General features: G+C 38.6%; 1 protein-coding gene across 1 annotated transcript in view; it reads left to right on the top strand.

The window, feature by feature from the left end:
• Window positions 1-19073, top strand: part of RHOH (ras homolog family member H) — a 61161-nt gene extending 42088 nt beyond the window's left edge. Inside the window, exon 2 of the mRNA XM_089654025.1 lies at window positions 15618-19073. Within this exon, the coding sequence (XP_089510151.1) occupies window positions 15806-16378 (573 nt within the window). The 5' untranslated portion in view covers window positions 15618-15805 and the 3' untranslated portion in view covers window positions 16379-19073. The remainder of the gene's footprint in view (window positions 1-15617) is intronic.
• The last annotated feature ends 428 nt before the right edge of the window (window positions 19074-19501 follow it).

Genomic DNA, 19501 nt, shown 5'->3' with positions numbered 1-19501 from the left:
GGCTTAGAGACAGCAGAGGGAGCCATTGGCTTCTGCTGCTGTCAATTGCAGCCAGTGAGGAGGGAGCAGGGGTGGAGCTGAGTTGTGTTCAGGTGTGTTTTATGCTCATAAAGAGCTGATTCGGGAGCAAGCACGCATGAGTGCTCCAATAGCAAGAGTCTTGGTATGGGGGCACTCAGCAGCAGGGAAGGGCCAGTGGGGGACCCCATAAGAGGAGGATTGGGGCCAGGGGTGGACTGACAACTTATGGGGCCCCCGGGAAATAGGGGATCATGGGGCCCCTGTGTCCTTGCCCAAACTCAAAAAAGCCTATGAAAAAGGTACCAGGGGCATCTCATGGGGCCCCCTACTGACCCCGGGCCCTCGGACTGTGCCCGAGTTTCCAAATGGTCAGTCCAACAGTGATTGGGGCTGCTCTTTGCAATACCATTGCACAGAGCAGGTAAGTATGACATCTTTATTATTTAAAGAAAAAAAAAACAGACAGTAGAATCACTTTAATGAAAGCTGCAGAATTAAAGATATTGAAATTTTTTTTTTTGCTAATCTACTAGTTTTTCTTTACATTTAATTTTGTCATGTAAAACTCCCATAGACCATAGAGCAAAAAAATCGAGCCGAGATTTTATAAGTAAATTGACAAATAAACAGGAAGAAGTTTATTTTCAAGTATTAGTATTAAGGTAGAATTTGAATTTAGCTGAATTTAATTTTGCCACACCAGAAGCACTAGATAGTTATAAGTAGCACTTGTAGGTTTAGCTGTCTATAAAAAAATAGTTTGTCTTATTTTTCTTAAGTGATAAAATTATGCAGAAAATTGGTAGTGGAGGGGGAAGGGTTTTCCCCAGAAGGTGAGAAGGTGGGCCATAAGATGATAACATGGGACAAAAGCCAGAACAGTATTACAGACTGATGTAAATTCTAAATTCATGAGCATAAATATTGACCATTCTCAAGCAATTTTCTAGCATTCTCAGCCACTTTCAATCTGCTTTCAATAGCAAAAATGACTGAATAGCTACCTATAAACAAAACTACCTACAACAGTTTTTTTTTTGTGATCGAAAACGGAATTAAATTGGTAGGAAAATGCCCATGTTCTCCTTCCCTGGATGACTCATTTCATTGCATGTTAGCCTGGTCAAAGGTTTAGGTATGAAATTTTCACTTCTCAATGTTAATGGTGTTAACTGCAAAATGCTTCCTAAATCTATATTTGTCAGACTATAAGCATTTCTGATTAATTTCATACAAGGGGAATTTCAGGCAACTAATACAAAGTTAAACAATATAAGTGAATTGTTGCACCTCCCAAAGGCTTAGTACTTCTGTTCTGTTCAGCCAGTCTTGTAATTTACAGACAACCCTGCCACATTGCATAGCTGGCTAGGCGACACAAGTATTATTATTTATTTATTTCAGGTACTTATTTAGGGCCGTCAATTTACGCAGCACTTTACGTATATATTGGGCAGCACAGTGGCTAAATGGTTAGCACTTCCGCCTGGTAGTACTAGGGTCGTTGGTTCGAATCCCAGCCACGGCACCACCTGCCTGGAGTTTGCATGTTCTCCCTGTGCCTGTGTGGGTTTCCTCTGGGTACTCCGGTTTCCTCCCACACTCCAAAGACATGCTGGTAGGTTAATTGGATCCTGTCTAAATTGGCCATAATATGTGTATGAATGTAAGTTAGGGACGTTAGATTGTAAACCCCTTGAGGGTTAGGGACTGATGTGAATGTACGATATATGTGAAGCACTGCATAAATTGACGGCACTATATAAGTACCTGAAATAAATAAATATTGTACATTCACATCTGTCCCTAACCCTCAAGGGGCGTACTATCTAAGGTCCCTATCTCACATTCATACATACGCATACTAGGGCCAATTTAGACAGGAGCCAATTCACCTACCATCATATCTTTGGATTGTGGGAGAAAACCAGAGTACCCAGAGAAAACCCACGTATGTCTCTGCATACTTGCACATTATGGCAGGGGTGCCAGGGACAGTTCTACTTTTTACCTGCTTGATAAGATTTATATTTGAATGCTTATAGCCTAGACACAGGTTAATTTAGAAAAAATCCAACAACAATCAAATCAGTAAACCTCTAATTTTTGAACATTTTTTAGGAGAAATTGTTGGTACACTGATAATGAACAGATGGATCAAGAATCTGACCACTTCTTTAAGCAGGAATGCAGCTTCAAGCTTTGTTGCAGGTGTCTCTTATTGTCTCCCTCTAACTTTTTTCTCTGCATACAATGTATCCTTAAGCTGAACATATGCATTGCAGCCACATTATACAATCTGCTCTAGATCTACCAACTATGTAGTACAAAGGTCTGCCTAACTGGAAACAGCTGAATCAATCAGTTAGGATATCATAGTGCATAGTTTTGATAAATCTACAGGATATTGTAGAAACAAGTTTTAATATGCATGGCCAGCATTAGATTTCACCAGCATGGGAAAGGGGCATGATGTTGTAAAAAAAAAAAATCAGGGGTGTCCATATTTAAACCAGAGTGAGACTGATGGGTGTAGGTAACACATCTATGGGGGCACCTATGAATCACATGATATCATCTCATACAGGCAGATAGATATTGTTGGGCACAGCTGGATAACAAGATTGCCTTTCATTTCAGAATACATATTTACATCTTGATTTATTTCAGGTACTTGTATAGCTCTGTCAATTTATGCAGCGCTTTACATATATATTGTACATTTACATCTGTCCCTAACCCTCAAGGGGCATATAATCTAAGATCCATAACTCACATTCATACATATTCATACTAGGGCCAGTTTAGACAGGGTTCAATTAACCTATCAGCATATCTTTGGGGTGTGGGAGGAAAACCAGATTACCTAGAGAAAACCCACACGGGCACAGGGAGAACATGCAAACTCCAGGCAGGTGGTGCCATGGGTGGGATTTGAACCAACTACCCTAGTACTGCGAGGCGGAAGTGCTAACCATTTAGCCACTGTGCTGCCCATGTATTATAATTATTATACAGTATTTATATAGAGCTAAAAAGGTTTGCTCAGCTTTGTACATTATAGTGGGGGACAGTACATGAGACAATACAGTAACAAAACAAAACACGAGGAGGTCAAGGGCCCTGCTCTTTCGAGCTTACAATCTAGGAGGGAGGGGATAGTGGTACAGGAGGAAGTGGCTGTGGGGGATGGAGTGGTAGGAGGAGTGGAGGAGATCGGCTGTTAGGTGAAGGCGGGGTAGTCTTCCCTGAAGAGATGGGTTTTCAGGCTGTGCATAAACGTGCGGAGGGTAGGTGACAGTCTGATGGATTGGGGTAGTGAGTTCTAGAGGATGGGGGAAGTCCTGCAGAAGTCCTGCAGACGGGCGTGGGAGGTGGAGACCAGGGAGCTAGAAAGTAGGAGGTCTTGTAAGGAGCGAAGAGTACTGGTTGGGTGGTATTTGGGTATCAGGTCGGTGAGGTAGTTTGGGGCAGCCTTATGAATGGCTTTGTATGTCTGTATTAGTAGTTTGAATTTAATGCGTTGGGCAATCGGAGCCAGTGGAGGAAATGACAGAGGAGGGTGGCGGATATGGAGCGGTTGGTAAGGTGGCTGAGTCTGGCCGCTGAGTTCAGGATAGACTGAAGCGGGGATAGTCTGTGATGAAGTAGGCCGGTGAGAAGGAAGTTGCAGTAGACCAGACGTGAGATAATAAGGGAGTGAACAAGTTGTTTAGTAGTGTCTGGGGTTAGGAACGTACGTATTTTGGAGATGTTGCGGAGGTGGAGCCTGCATGATTTTGCCAGCGATTGGACATGGGGTTGGAAGGACAGGTTTGAGTCTAGAGTGACACCTAGGACTTTGGCTTGCGGGGTGGGACTGATGATAGCGTTGTTGGTCATGATGGAGGGGGGGCATGGGCTGGGGGGAAAATCAGGGGCTCGGTTTTGGAAAGGTTCATTTTGAGGAAATGGAGTGACATCCAGTCTGATATGTCGTTCAGTAGGTGGGTGATACGGGCGGAGACTGAAGGGGTGAGGCAAGGGGTGGAGAGGTAAATTTGCGTGTCATCAGCGTAGAGGTGATAGTTGAAGCCGTGGGGGTGTATCAGTTTGCCGAGGGAGGTGTAGATGGAGAAGAGAAAGGGCCCCAGGACAGAGCCTTGGGGGACCCCAACAGAGAGGGGGAGAGAGGGGGAGGTGACAGCATTATATGTAACGCTGAAGGAGCGTTGGGATAGATAGGAGGAGAGCCAGGAGAGAGCGGAGTCTCTGATGCCGAGGGAGTGTAGTTTTTTAAGGAGGAGGGGGTGGTCAACTGTGTCGAAGGCTGCAGAAAGGTCAAGGAGTAAGAGGACTGAGCAGTGGCCATTAGCTTTGGTCATTAGTGATTTTGAGTAGGGCGGGTTCGGTGGAGTGTTGGGGATGGAAGCCAGACTGTAGTGGAGCGAGGAGGTTGTTGTCAGTGAGGTGGGCGCTTAGGCGATTGTAGACTAAGTGCTCAAGGAGCTTGGAAGTAAATGACAGCAGGGAGATGGGTCTAAGGTTGTTCAGGTCGGTGGGGTCCAGGGAGGGTTTTTTGAGTATGGGGGTGATGTGTGCGTGTTTTAGGGGGGAGGGGAATGCGCCAGTAGAGAGAGAGAGATTGAAGATGTGGCTGAGGGAGCGTAGGATGGAGGAGGAGGGTGACCGGTGGAGTTGTGTGGGGACAGGGTCAAGGGGGCAAGTGGTGAGGCGGGCTTCTGAGAAGACCTTAGTGACCTCCTCAGTGGTAGCAAGGCTGAAGGAGCGGAGTGTTGGAGAGGTTATAGTGTGCGGGATGTATAGTGATCTAAAAAAATACACACATCTCCCTCTGCCTTTTGAGTTGCAATACAAAGTCAAGTCAAGATTAAAAAAAAACATATGCAGTACATATCTGCAGTTTATGAACATTGGCTCATGTTTTACCCCCCTAAAGACCCTGCAAGTACCAAATATTACTGTTTCAATACTGTTGATCTGCCAGTAATGCAATCCGCTCTTAATTTCCTATTTTGGACTGACAACATACAGCATTTTATTGTAGACTGAGTGGTGCCAGCCCTGCCCTTTGCCTTTTTCCAAACAATTCAACCACTTCCCCTGTCTTCTCATCCACAGCATAGGGACTAATTGACTTGTAGTCCTAAGATAAAAACAGGAGATAAAATATTATTGTTGAGATAACACAGGCAGAAGGTACAGGGCAGCTTTGAATTTCTGAGATATACAGGAATTTTCTGTACATTTGGGTTTACACACAGTTTAGGCTTTCACATTGCTCTACAAGATCCAGTTTTAAAACTCAAACACTGCATTCTATGTCTATCAAAATGTATTGCATAAGCATTTTTAGAAATTGACCATAGAAGCAAAGCACAAATGGTCAGAACTGAAGTAAAGAGAAGTACCTACTGCAAGCATGCAATAGTGAAAGGGGATCTTTTTTTATTTATTTCCTCACCCAGCTTTGGATATTTGAACTCAATTCACACTTTAGAAAAGCAGGCTTCTAAAGTACAAAACTTCCCAATGCAAGAATGGACCCACATGCACAGTCATTGGGTACAACTAGAGAGCAGAAAAGTGTCAGAAAAACATACTGGGTTGATTTAGTAGGGGTGTACAGAATGTTCTCCTTGCAAAATGTAGTGAATAAGCTGAAACTACGTAAGTGCATTTCAAACATCCACTTATTTGCATGTAAAAATACAGTTTTTTTTAATTCCCATTGCAAGACTGGGTACTTAAAAATGAACATAGCTTTATCTTATTCACCAATCCAACTTAGTGAACAAGATAATTATCTCTTCCTTTAGTAAGCCAAGCCCATAGCATTCTAAACTTTTCTCTGCTGTTATTCTGCTCTCTTTATCGGGCAGTGCCAAGGAAATAAAAGTTATAATCCTATACCCATCATTGATGCAGAGGAAGGCAAAAAAAACCTCAGCAAAGCATGATCCAATTTGCTCCTGCAGGGGAAATCATTCCTGATCCCCCGAGAGGCAATTGGATATTACCTGGATCAACTTTACCTATAAATGTTAGTATCCAGTTATATTCTGTGTATGTAGGAAAGAATCCAGGCCTTTTTTAAAGCAAACCACTGAGCTGACCAGAACCAACTCTTGAGGGAGTCTGTTCCACATTTTCACAGCTCTTACTGTGAAGAAACCTTTCCGTATTTGGAGATTAAGGACTTGGCACCATGCACAGGCACACTTCAATAAGACGCAGAAGTTGAATCCAGTTAAATTTTACTTCAGCTTATTGCAGTACAGAGGATGTTTTCCAGTCTTTTGAAGTTTAAGAAAACAAACACTTTCCTCAGACCTATCCATGTGATAAACAAACACTGATTGAGAGAACACTGAAGAAGTGGGGAGGATCTAGCTGATACTAAACTATCCCTAAACAGGAAGGGAAAGCAGAGGGAGATACCAAAATTACATAAACAAGTTGCAGTGACTCAAAACTGCCACTAGATGTCAGTATACTTCAGATAAAATTATAAACTCATGCAGTTCAGTGCAAGACATAAAAATTACATAAAAGTGGGCCAGGACATTTAAAAAAAAATGTGTGTGTGTATATATATATATATATATATATATATATATATATATATATATATATATATATATATATATATAGTAAAATAGCTGCTTACATATAACTAGCTGTTTTTTATAAACTTCAAAAATGAAATTTTCTCCTACTATCCAATGTCAAGGAGAGAACTAGTTTACCATAATTATCCCTAATGTGCTTGCAGATCCCAATATGAGTCATATACTAGATCTGAACACTGTTTGTCCTAACAGAGGATTACGCTGGCCATAGGCTGATTGAAGTTCGATGGGTCAGCTGGGACCAGTCAAATTTCGATCAGTGTGCAGCCACCCCTGCCTGATAGAAGGCCGTCAATGATTGATTTCTGTTGAAGGGACATACTGATAAACTTCTGTTGATCAGTGGCAGCAGCTGCTGATCATTGTATTTTGACAGGAGCTGGTCCTGCTGGCAGAATACAATGTCCCATCTAGAGCATTCCTCATTTGTATGGATGGAGGAATCTGTTAGTTGAAAGAAAAACAAACTGTCTACCCACATGGAAGAAAAATATATTTGAAATATATTTAAAAAATATTTTTCCCAAATATATTGCCATATATTTGAAATGCGACAATTTTGGCCATATTCAATATATTTCAAAACATATTTCAATATATATATACATATATTTTTATATATATATATATATATATTTATATATATATATATATATATATATAAAATATATGCTGCATGTTGAAATGCCTTTTTATTGCAAAATATATGAAAAATATTTTTAAAAATACATTTCAAGTATACTGTATGTCTTTAAAAATACAAATCTACATTTTTGGAATGCATTTACAAATATATGTAAAAATATATGTTAAAATGACTTTTTTATATGTTAAAGAAAGCTGAAGAATATATTTAAAATATATATATTTTTAAAACTATATTTTTTTTAAATATATTATTCACATTTTTTTAACATATAAAAAAGTCATTTTAACATATATTTTTACATATATTTGTAAATGCATTCCAAAAATGTAGATTTGTATATTTAAAGACATACAGTATATTTGAAATGTATTTTTAAAAATATTTTTCATATATTTTGTAATAAAAACGCACTTCAACATGCAGTATATATATATATAATCATGGAAATATATTTTGAAATATATTGAATGTGGCCAAAATTGTAGCATTTCAAATATATCTCAATATATTTGGGAAGAATATTTTTAAAATATATTTCAAATATATTTTTCTTCCATATGGGTATGGCCAGCTCTAAGGATCTAGAATTGGCTTCTGCATTCTGTTAACCCCTTGGTGCCAACTGCCTCCCAGCCTTTTAAGACCGAGGAGAGCCTTTGGGCCATATGACTGCTGTGATTGGCTGTCACAGCGGTCACATTATTGGAAAGCTCATGATTGCAAATATGGATTGAGAGTTTACTGATCACCACTCGCTGCCATGCTGGGAGTGTGCAAGGACTGCGCTCCCAGCACGATAAGTAGTTTTAATAGGGCAGCATATATGCAGCCGCTCAGCGTAAAGGCCCAGGTTAATGAGGGGAAACTCAGTGGGGTTGATTTGCTAAAACTGGAGAGTACAAAATCTGGTGCAGCCAATCAGATTCTAACCTCAGCTTGTTCAGTTAAGCGTTGACAAAAAAACTGGAAGCTGATTGGTTTCTATGCACAGTTGCACCAGATTTTGCGCTTTCCAGTTTTAATAAATCAACCCCAGTGTGTCCCCGGTCTTGGGACAGACTCACTTTGAAATTGTTCACAGCAGTTTGAAGCCTGCTGAAAGACCTGCTCCAAGGAAACATTTAAAAGGTAAGAATATTTTGAAAAATGATTTTAGCTGTGCTGTGTAAATGAGAACACGTAACAAACATATAGTGGGATTTTCTATAATTTGACTGCGAAAGCATAAATACATTTTAACGTCCTTAGATTACAGATCATTATCGTGGAATCCCTTCCACAATAGATTGAGTTTCCCATTAGTATATCCTTGTATACTGTGGAAATAACTAGCAAACATATACCTATTTGACGTGTAGAAAGAAAAAGAATGTCTGTGTGTATAAAAAAATGAGTGTGGGAGTGTTAACGAATGAAGGGGTTGACTAATTAAAAGTGAAAAAGAGTTGCTTTTCTTAATAGGAGTCCCCCAGAACTCACCAAAATACACTTCTTCTGCAAGTTACAACTGTGGCCAAACAAACATTGTCAAAGGACTGGAAATCCCCCAGCCATTGTCTTACCGAAATGAAAAACAGGACTACTCAAGCTATGATTCATGCTAAAACTGAAGCCACATTGCAGGATAGGGTCCCTGCTGATACAAAACTATGGCAGCCACAGATTGATCACTTCCTTCCACTTGGCCTTGATTCCTCCCTGCTGGAACCCTGATACATTATATTATGGCTCTCTCTGCCCTTATGATTACTGAATACATATTTACAGACACCCCTGGTGTTCTCCCCCTCCCTTAACCACCTATCTTTCCCCACTTCATTGCTTTTACACCCATTGTTTTTCCCCTGGATCGAGGATTGATGTGTTGTTGGAATAGACGTGAGCCTGTGCTCCGATATGTATTGTTTTCCTCATACGCTTGAACACCAGGCCCTCCTAACTACTGCATTTTTACCACTTTGGAGCCTAAACCATTACTTGAATTTGCTGTAATTGCATATCGATGCCTTATGGTTGGCTTGCTACTGTAACTTTTTTTGGCATCAGTTTTCCAGTAATATATAATGAACAAGAAAAGTAAACAAAAGAAAAGAAGATGAGCTCAAAAATGGAATTGGAATTAAGTCCCATAATGATCAATCTTCAAATTATTAAAATTAAATAAAAATCAACTGATAAATGCAATGCAATTGTAGGAAAAACTTTTGAATATTACATTTAAAATAAAGCTGTGTCTGGTGTGTGATAAAAAGTGTGTATAAGTAAAGTAAATAATGAGTGGTGGGTCTTCATCAGTCAGTGAGCTTTGTAGGTGCACATCAGTTCCAGGGGGGTAAGGCAGAAGAAGAGTGATCACCACTCTGGTGGTGTGTGGGTCTCATGTTCTGAAGGGGGGGGGGGGGGGTTGCAGAAGACAGTCTGGTTGAAGAACAGGACAGGTGCAGTGTTATAGCCTAAAGCAGCCTTTCCCAACCAGGGTGCCTGGCACTATGGGGTGGCTTGAGGTTTCTTCAGGGGTGCCTTGACAAAATGTCTAAAAATTGCCCAAAACTTGTATACAAGCCAGAAGGTGGAACAAGCCTGCCTTTTGGTTACACAAAGCCACAGGTTTTCATTGTGCACCATTGCGACCTTCTAGCCGCCGGCATCCTGACAACCAATGACATCATCAACTGATAAGGAGGATGTCAGCTGCCTGCACAGCATCCTTGTTTGCCCCTCCCCTGCCGCTGTCTGTCAGTGCTGGGGTCACATTAGCTCTGTAATGGAGAAAAACTGAGGGAGAAGAGAAACATTGGAATACTAGTCAGTACCAGTGTGCAAAAGTGTATTTGCTTTGGAAGGATAAATAACCTCTAATGTTGGGTGCCCTACATGTGTGGTTGTTGCTGTTAGAATAGTTTTTCACATTTTAGAATGGGGTGCCTCGGGACTGTCCATAATTTTAAAGGGTACCTTGACTGAACAAAGGTTGAGAAACACTGGCCTAAAGTGTTACTAAACCCACAATAGTAAAATCAGTCTGTATATGCAGTAAATCATGCTTGTTATACTCACTGTGGAACCTAAGGGGTTAATCCTCCACATTGTGTAAAAAGGAAGTTTGATCCTGTCTTCTCTGATCCTCCCCTTCTTCTACTGTCCCCAGTATATCTCCTGATAGAACAGAGACTCAGGGGCAAGCTGCACATGCTCAGTTTGGTGTGTATTACTAAATTGTTTTTTTTTCTTGGGAAAGTGCATGTGATCAGCACAGGGCCAATCAGCACTGTCCAGACCAGGGGTGGACTGACAACTCATGGGGCCCCCGGGCAATAGGGGATCATGGGGCCCCTGTGTCCTTGCCCAAACTCAAAAAAGCCTATGAAAAAGGTACCAGGGGCATCTCATGGGGCCCCCTACTGACCCCGGGCCCTCGGGCAGTGCCCAAGTTTCCAAATGGTCAGTCCGCCCCTGGTCCAAACAGAGGGACAGGGGTCCTGTAGCCTCATAGTGGAGAATGAAAACTCCTCCTACAAGCTTTAACCAGTGTTCTGCCGGACACTGATAGAAGTCACAAGGCTGCTTCAACTGCTGATGAGAAAAGGTATTTAGCAGTTTATATTTACTAAAATAATTGCTATTGCATGTTCTGTGTAGTGTGGGAGACCAGATATAGCAAATGCAAGGTCCTGGTTTTAGTAACACTTTAAGGTATTTTTTTTGGGGGGGGGGGGGGGGTCGAACCAACAGTCGGTTTTGTCTTCAGTGATGAAGGAGCAGGATAGAATTTATTTTTAACAAATTTCTAACAGTGCATGCTATTTTTATTTTGTTGGGCAAAGTCCATTTCATTTTAAAATCAGATGTTAAAAGCAAATGAAATTTTGAAGTACCGGTACTTTTGAACAACATTCACCAGGTCATCAAATATTTTGAGAACGTTCATTTGTTCAGTAATCTACCACTGTATGTCTAGCTTTACACTGTATACAATTTGTACATCAGTGGGATTTAGCAGAGGTGATCCACAGCAAATCTGCTTTACCTCCTCAAATGATTTTGGTTTTTCAATATACTTGTAAACTGTAAATAACAGGCACATCACCGTCCTGTGATTATATGCATCTATCAGGAGCAACCAGAGAGTTCTGCAATTTATTGTAATATTCATCTGCATGAGCCTTTGTAATTTCACATCGTAACTGAAGTAACACACCAGATAACTCATGTTTAATGGCTTTAACTTTATTTACATTTTTTTACTTTCATATCCTTTCCTACTCTGATGTTTTTTTCTATACTCCTTTTTTAGTACAAAGAAGTTAGAAAAGATTATTTTACAGAAAAGCATAAGCATAGAATCTTCCAACTGTGTCTTCCTTTTCTTTTTCAAATGCTTTCAGTTTTTCTCATTAGTGCTCATCTAAAATGATATATTTTAGTATATAAATGAAATATAGCACATGCTGTACATTTCAATCTTTTATATTTTCCGCAAATGTAAGTCTCAGTAAAGCAGAGGACCACCTTGGCAAAGTTGGTTGTTATATCAGACAATATGTCAAAATTTGTAATTTTGTCATTAATATTATGATAGTATGATATGAACTCCCTTCTAACACTCCTTTTTATATATATATATATATACTTTACGTATGCTGCATACATATTAAGCCCGAACAGCAGGGCTCTAACTGTGTACAGTAAGTATAATAGTTGGAGATGCTAATTATGTTAATTATGCACGTGAGCAGGCGACTAGGATTATGTAATGTAGGGTTGTAGCACTAAGTAGCTCATAGTAATAGTGATGTTTCATAGAGAGTTCTCTAGCCTTCCAGTTCCAGATTTTACAAAGTAAGAGGTAAGCTTTAATAACCATACTAAAAACAATGTAACATGTTTGTTTGATTTCATTGCACAAAGATGTCAAAAACTTTTTGAACCATTTCAGCATGATCAGAAAACATTTATTGCATTTTATAACTGTAGTGTGGGATTAACATTTTAGATTGTCATATTAGTAAGTAAAGGCTTCTTTCCAGAAGACATAAGTATCTATGTAGATAAGGCTAAACCCAAGAAGTGTTTAGTTCACATAATTGGGTAATTTACTAAAAGAATAAAGGATATTCGCTGAACAAAGCGGTGAACCTGTCTTCATTTTGAATTCCAAATACTGTGCAGAGGCATGATTGGTCTATTGTAGCTTTACCTTATTTACTAAGCTCAGTAAACATTCCATTTTCTTTGGTAGGTCATCCCCAATCTTTAATTAATATGTTATTATTATACAGGATTTATCTAGCGCCAACCGTTTGCTCAGCGCTTTACAATATAACGGGAGACAATACAGCAACAATACAGTTCAATACAAGAGGGTTAGCTCCTTGGAGCTTACAATCTAAGAGATAATTACATGATATGCTGAAAATGGAAAAAAACAATTAGTAATGTATAACATACCAAAGTGGCATAAACCTAATACAGCTTAAAGAACAAGTAAGATGCTCTTTTTGTTTACTGCAATTTTGAAAAGGAGATTCAAAAATTCATGTTAAATGACTGGAGAATAATATCTAGTGCAGGTATATGTATATGTAAAGTATAATAAAAATTAGAAGTATGGTTATTTTATTAGAGTCCAGGATTAAGGACAGCGTTCTCAGTGTGTGTTGGAAGACTGTTGACATTTTTCATGATTTCATGACACATGGCTGTATATAGCTGTATATGAGTAGAATACAAGTAAGGTCTTAGGCTACATGGTTTATCACTGTGCAAACTATATAAACACTATTTAATTATTACTTAGATATTTGAATTCAGTCAAACTGTTGTCAACCATACAGCAGTATGCTACATTGATTCCACGATACATCAGATACCACTCAATGTTACTGAAACAAGTATGATGGTTGTCCACATCTAATTAATTTATTTCACTCTTCCAGTGAGGGAATCTAAGTAATAGCTAAGTTAATTTGAATTATGTATTTTTCAATTAAAATGGAATTTTGTAAGGACCTTGAATGTACAGATTTTCCCCCTATAGGTAGATTTATTACAATTATTCCTTTATAGTTAGTGCTAGTTCACATGCACAAAGAATGAAATCAGCTTTTAATCAGTAAAGAGAACCATAGGACAATATCTAAAGCAAAAATTCAGCCAAAAAAGAACACAATAAAAAATAGATGTACATTCACATACTAAACGTGATTCTTGAACCCAGGCAGAATATTGAACACTTATGTTCAATGCTTACAGTGTGGTTCTAAAGGTGCACAGAAGAATGCACTTGTTAACGTTTTGTTGGACTAAAGTAAAAAGAAAAAAAAAAAAAGAACATAAAAATGTGGCAACTTCACTAATCAATTTCATTTGCATGTGTCAAGCAAAGCAGCATGAAGGTTATTAAGTTTTTTGTTTTTTTTTTATTAGGAGATGCACATGTAAAATCCATAACAGCAGTTAGACCCAAAAACATTAGAGAGGAATCACATTAATACTTTAGGTACCCAACTGCTTAATTGGTGTATATTCAGATGCTGGATCGTACACGTCAAAGCAAACCACATTTCTTTGAAAGTTCACCTAAGGTACACTATGGGGATTGCGCAGATTGTTTCCACATAGCAAATCTTGTGAAAATGACCTCTGGTAAATGAAGTCCAATATAAGTATTTAAAGCCTTCTGTGTTTTTCATTTTTAGTTTAATCCTCTGATTTGAGCAGGTGTGACCTTGTAAGGAAAAATCAGATGCAGGCATCAAATTAGCTTTCAGAATGTTGAAAAATGTTTCCATTATGTGAAAAAGCATTTTCTGTAGGGAATGAGTGAGGAGTGCATTTTCACTTCTTGCAAACCAAAACCCAGCACTGATAGAGTTTAGTTTAAAAGGCAGGTCTGATGATTTTTTAGTATGGGAATTATGTAATTTCTTCCAGTCAGTGAGAGATTTACCTCTGTGGAACCTTTCACCCACACTAATATGATTATTTCAGAAAATAAATATGGAAGGTAAAACAAATTACCACAATTATGGGAAAAGAGCGTCTTAGCTGCTTTTCATCCAGCTTCATTGTGTGGCCCCATGCCTTTTTTTAGAGACCTAAGATTAAATAGTATTCTCCCAATTTAAATACAGTTCCCATTTAAATATTTGTATATTGTGATTATATCCCCTCTTAAGCGTATTTTCTCCGGGGAGAATACAAGTAATGTTTGTAGTTGTTCCTCATAACTGAGGTTCTCTAGTCCCCTTATTAGCTGTGTTGCCCTTCTCTGGACTTTTTCTACTTCAAGGACATTCGTGCTGAGGATCGGTGACCAATACTGGACCACGATGTGGCCAAACCAAGTTTCTATATCGTGTTGTGAAGTTATTGCCCTGCTTAGCTTTGTATCATCAGCAAACACTTAAATTGAACTATATATTCCAACCTCTATGTCGTTGATGAACATGTTAAACAAAATTAGTCTAAGGATACAACTCTAGACCATTCAGAAAACGAGCCATTTATCACTACTCTCTGGACGGGCTCCTGCAACCAGTTTTCTTTCTGGGTACATACAACATCATCAATGCCAAGAGACCTTAATTTGTAAATTAAGTGTTTCTGGTGGGTATTGTATCAAATGTGATTTTTAGATACACTATGTCCACAGGCCTTCCTTTATCCAAATTACAGCTCACCTCCTCATAGGATGTTAAAAGATTTGTCTGGCAAGAACAGTTCTTCACAAAACTAAGTTGGTTACTACTAATTATATTGTTTTCATAAGCAAATTCTTAAATATGGTCCCTTATCATTCCTTGTAATAGTTTATATACTGTACTATTGATGTTAGGCTGACTGGTCTGTAGTTTTCAGGTATATAGTTTGGCTGCTGATTCCCAACCAGGAATGGTCACATGATGTGACTATTGTGTTTAGGGTACCTTTTAGTCTCAGTAACATTTATTGCATACAGTAATAGGAATATTGTTTTTCACTGGTTACCTTTAATTAGAAACAGCTAGTGTAGTCAGACTTATGAAAGAAGAATGAGTAGAAGAAGAGATATTTGATTGGCTGGTTATATAACTTTGTGCATAACTAAATATTAACAATATATTGTGCATTGCTTATTTATCAATTGAATAAAGATAGTGTGTTAGATATGATGAATGGACAACTGTGAAATTGCCATTGTGAATATATTTACAAACTTATTAATTTGTAAAAATAGTTATATAATATGCTCTTTTTGTATACCAGTTGTATTCTGCCACCAAATTTTAAATAATGTAATTTAAATAAGTAATCTTTCTTTTTAATCTCTACAGGACAAAAAGCCCGCAGGAGGGATGCAATAGAAAGAAGTGACCGTGATGAACACTGACATGCTTTTATAAACACTGCAAAGACACTATTACTTATTTGTCAGCGCACAGCCCTTCAAGGCTCAATGGGACTGTATTGGAGCTGAACCACTGGTAGCAGTCAGCTGCTGAACTGTAAACTGTGTAGAAAGATGAATGCCATCAAATGTGTTCTGGTGGGTGATGCTGCTGTTGGGAAGACAGCACTTCTTGTTCGCTTCACCTCTGAGACATTTCCAGACTCCTACAAGCCAACAGTATATGAGAATACAGGGGTGGATGTTTTCATGGATGGGAACCAGATCAGTCTTGGTCTCTGGGACACATCAGGCAATGACGCATTTAAGACCATCCGCCCAATTTCATTCCAGCATGCAGATATTGTCTTACTGTGCTTCTCTGTTAGCAACCATACTTCATTTCTGAACATAAGGCACAAGTGGATAGCTGAGGTCAAGCAACATCTTCCCCATATCCCTGTGCTGGTTGTGGCCACTCAGACTGACCAAAGGGAGATGAATCACATGCGTGCCCCCTGCATCAGCCCTGAAGATGGTAAGCAGTTAGCACAAGACGTTCGAGCCAAAGGATATTTGGAGTGCTCAGCTCTTAGCAACCGAGGAGTACCACAAGTGTTTGAATGTGCTGTGCGGACAGCAGTCAACCAGGCCAAAAAAAGAGCAAGACGGAAAAGATTCTCTGTTAATGAGTGCAAAATTATTTGAGTTCCTATTATACATTTCCTCTGCTATGTACAGTATATAGTAGCATATAAAATGCCACCTGTGCAGCTCTTCTTCAGCAAAGTACACATGACATTGTGAAATTTGGAACTTATCGACCTCACCAAATATGGATCAGTTTTCTTACAGACAGATGCTGTGGCAAGATGGTAATTCTTCTGTCTTGAACAAGGACGATACAATATGGGAAAAGAGAAATTTACTGGTTGAACAGGAAATATTACAAAACATGTGATGCTGTAAAGAAGATATTTATTAATTTAAATAAAATGACATCAGAAAAAAACAGACTAGTTTATAGCAGGCTTTTTAATATATATATATATATATGTTAAATTTGAAGTGTGTAGAACAAAAGTTAGCTCCACCTTGTTTCTTAGTCAAAGTCCAGTTAGGTTTGTGGAGATAAATTGAACACTTAAACACTGGCTACTAATTTTTAGAACAATGTAACTTGATAATAATGATTTCTAATTACAGTTCCTCTAGTAGTTTATTCATCTCTATACCATTGTGCCTTAACCTGCACTTTGCAGGGATGTTTAGGATTGTTTGTCCACAATTTATTTAGACACATTTATGTGCCAAACCACTGCAATGAATTAACAGCATTTTTCTTCCAACTAACAAAGGACATTTCTGTCTTGGTACAGTCCAACTGATTGCATGAGTATGGATAAAGCATTATAAATACTACAAATATTTATTCATATTAAAGTCTGAGCAACATGCACTTTGGTGTAACCTAAGCAACATATAATATCATCATTTTTGCAAACTACAAAGGGACTGCTTTACAGGATTTCATAAATAAGATGTTTCAAAGTAACACATCATATTTAAAAATGCATTAGAAATTGACAGCTGGGAAATTAAAGTTTAAATGTGTGGCACGTTATAGGCAGATTTTGCAGTTTTTAGGCATTTTGAGAAAAGAGGATCAAAGTATCCTATTCTTAACCTATGATATCCTAAATGTCACCAGTCATACATATCATGGCTAGTGATAGAGTGATAACGAAATATTAACTCCCTAGCATGCTGCCTTTTCTTACCTACTTCCAAACTGATGTAATCATGTAGGGTTGCCTATGTCAAATAAGCTGCAAAGCAAAACTCATGGGTAATAGAGTACTTGGACTGGGCCCCTACCAAGCCTACCAAAAATAAAATTACAAAAAACCCTAAATTCACAAGAGCTAATTTGAAAAACTAACTGTTATGTTCAGATACAAAGCGTTTTTAAAGCTTGAGGTAGATTTCTCATGTAGAGTCAGAGATTTGAATAAGAGTTTGGTTGGTTTACTACTGCTGTTTAATAAATGGCAGCATGAATGTAGAAAGTGACTTTACAGTCTGGTCCAGAATATTGTGATCTTTTTTTCCTATGGTAAAGAATTTTCTTTAGTAAAGGTATGTTGCACTATAAAGGATCTTCAATCACCTTTCCAGCTCACTTAGAGAACCTAACAGTGGTATTCCATAGCACATTTCCCTTTAAGATTTGAGATTCTGGATGCTTAAAGTGAAGCCATCACTATAAAAAAGAAGATAGATAAGATATGTCTGTAGAAGCACAAGGGGGAATGTACTAAAACTGGTGCACTCAGAATCTGGTGCAGCTGTGTATGGTATCCAATCAGCTTTTAACTTCAGCTTGTTCAATTAAAATTTGACAATAAAACCTGGAAGCTGATTGGTTTCTATGCAGAGCTGCATCAGATTTTGCACTCTCCAGTTTTAGTAAATATCCCCTTCAGGGTTCTGCACATACCTCTATTACTTGTCAAACCGGCTACTTTGCATCCTGGGTGACACCCTGCAGGAAGTTCTATGTGGCTGAATACTGCATTTTTAATATGTTTTCAATATTGGGGTTGTGTAGGACTGTCTTTGTCATTTAATAGGTGATGCCTGCTGTAGGGACCAAGGAATAAACAACATGTTGCCAGTTTTACTGCTAAAGGTGCTCCTAGACATTAGATGGAACATTGAATATTGAGTATTCTTCAGGACAATTTAACTAAAACACAACATAAAAAATAAACAGGTCAGAAATGTCATTTAATTCTCTTGCAGTGAGAGCTCACTTAGTTGATTTATTTAATTGTACTCCAACACAGAGCATATTTATTAACGTCAAGTGGTGCTTGTTCCTGTCAAGTAATCAGAGATTACCAGTAAATAGTTAAACCTGTCATACAAACCCTTTTAACTTCAAGATAGTTGGTGAAGGTATTCATTACTTTTTGGAGCATCTGCAGATGGGGAAAATAAATTATCACACAGGAACATTTTGTCATGTTGGAAATTCTTTGCAATAGATCAGCATTTGCCTCTCTATAAAAAAGGGATTAAACCTTTGGGGCATGTACATCATACGAAATGTCAGCTAAGTGGGTGAAACATTTTGTTGGGCAGGTCACTGTTATGTGTGATCCACCAGACATGTCATCTATCACCCTGACATGTGATCTGTTCATGTATAGGAAACCAAAGTACTGTTATCAGAAAATCAGGATCCTGACGTGTAATTGGTTGCTGTGGTTCATTTCACCATGCTGCTATCTGCAACATTTTATTATATAAACCAATTTAATCTCACGTATGTTAAAAATGTTTTGTCAGGTAATTGAAAAAATCCATAAAGAAATAAAACGGATCTTTCCTGCTCTTAGCTTGACTATTATTTATAATAAAAATGTTTCTTTCAGTCTGTTTGAATAAATATAATTACCCCTCTTTAATAGCAAAGTGTAGTTCTCAAGCTACATAATTCCTGATGATTGACACCGATAAGTGTATACTGTATATATTCACTTTGTATGCAGGGGCATATCTACCATGAGGCAAACAAGGAGTTTGCCTAGGGTAGCAATTTTTAGGGAGGCGGCACCACCCCCTGGAAAAAGTGACCTGGTGAGCAGTGGCGGACAGAGCCATGCAGTGCCACCATCAGAGAGGTACCTCCGGTACTCCTGTAGGTGGCCTGGACAGCAGGATCCTCCTGCTGTCCGGGCCACCTACAGGAGTACCGGTGTGGTGGAGGAGAACAGTTGCAGTCATGTATCTCTCCCTCCAGCAGCTGAAAGCTAGTTTGAGGTT

This window comes from Staurois parvus, unplaced genomic scaffold (assembly GCF_062004578.1).
Source record: "Staurois parvus isolate SC_StPar_1 unplaced genomic scaffold, SC_StPar_1.0 ptg000734l, whole genome shotgun sequence".
In the NCBI taxonomy this organism is placed as follows: domain Eukaryota; kingdom Metazoa; phylum Chordata; class Amphibia; order Anura; family Ranidae; genus Staurois; species Staurois parvus.
This window is presented reverse-complemented; position numbering and strand designations above follow the sequence as displayed.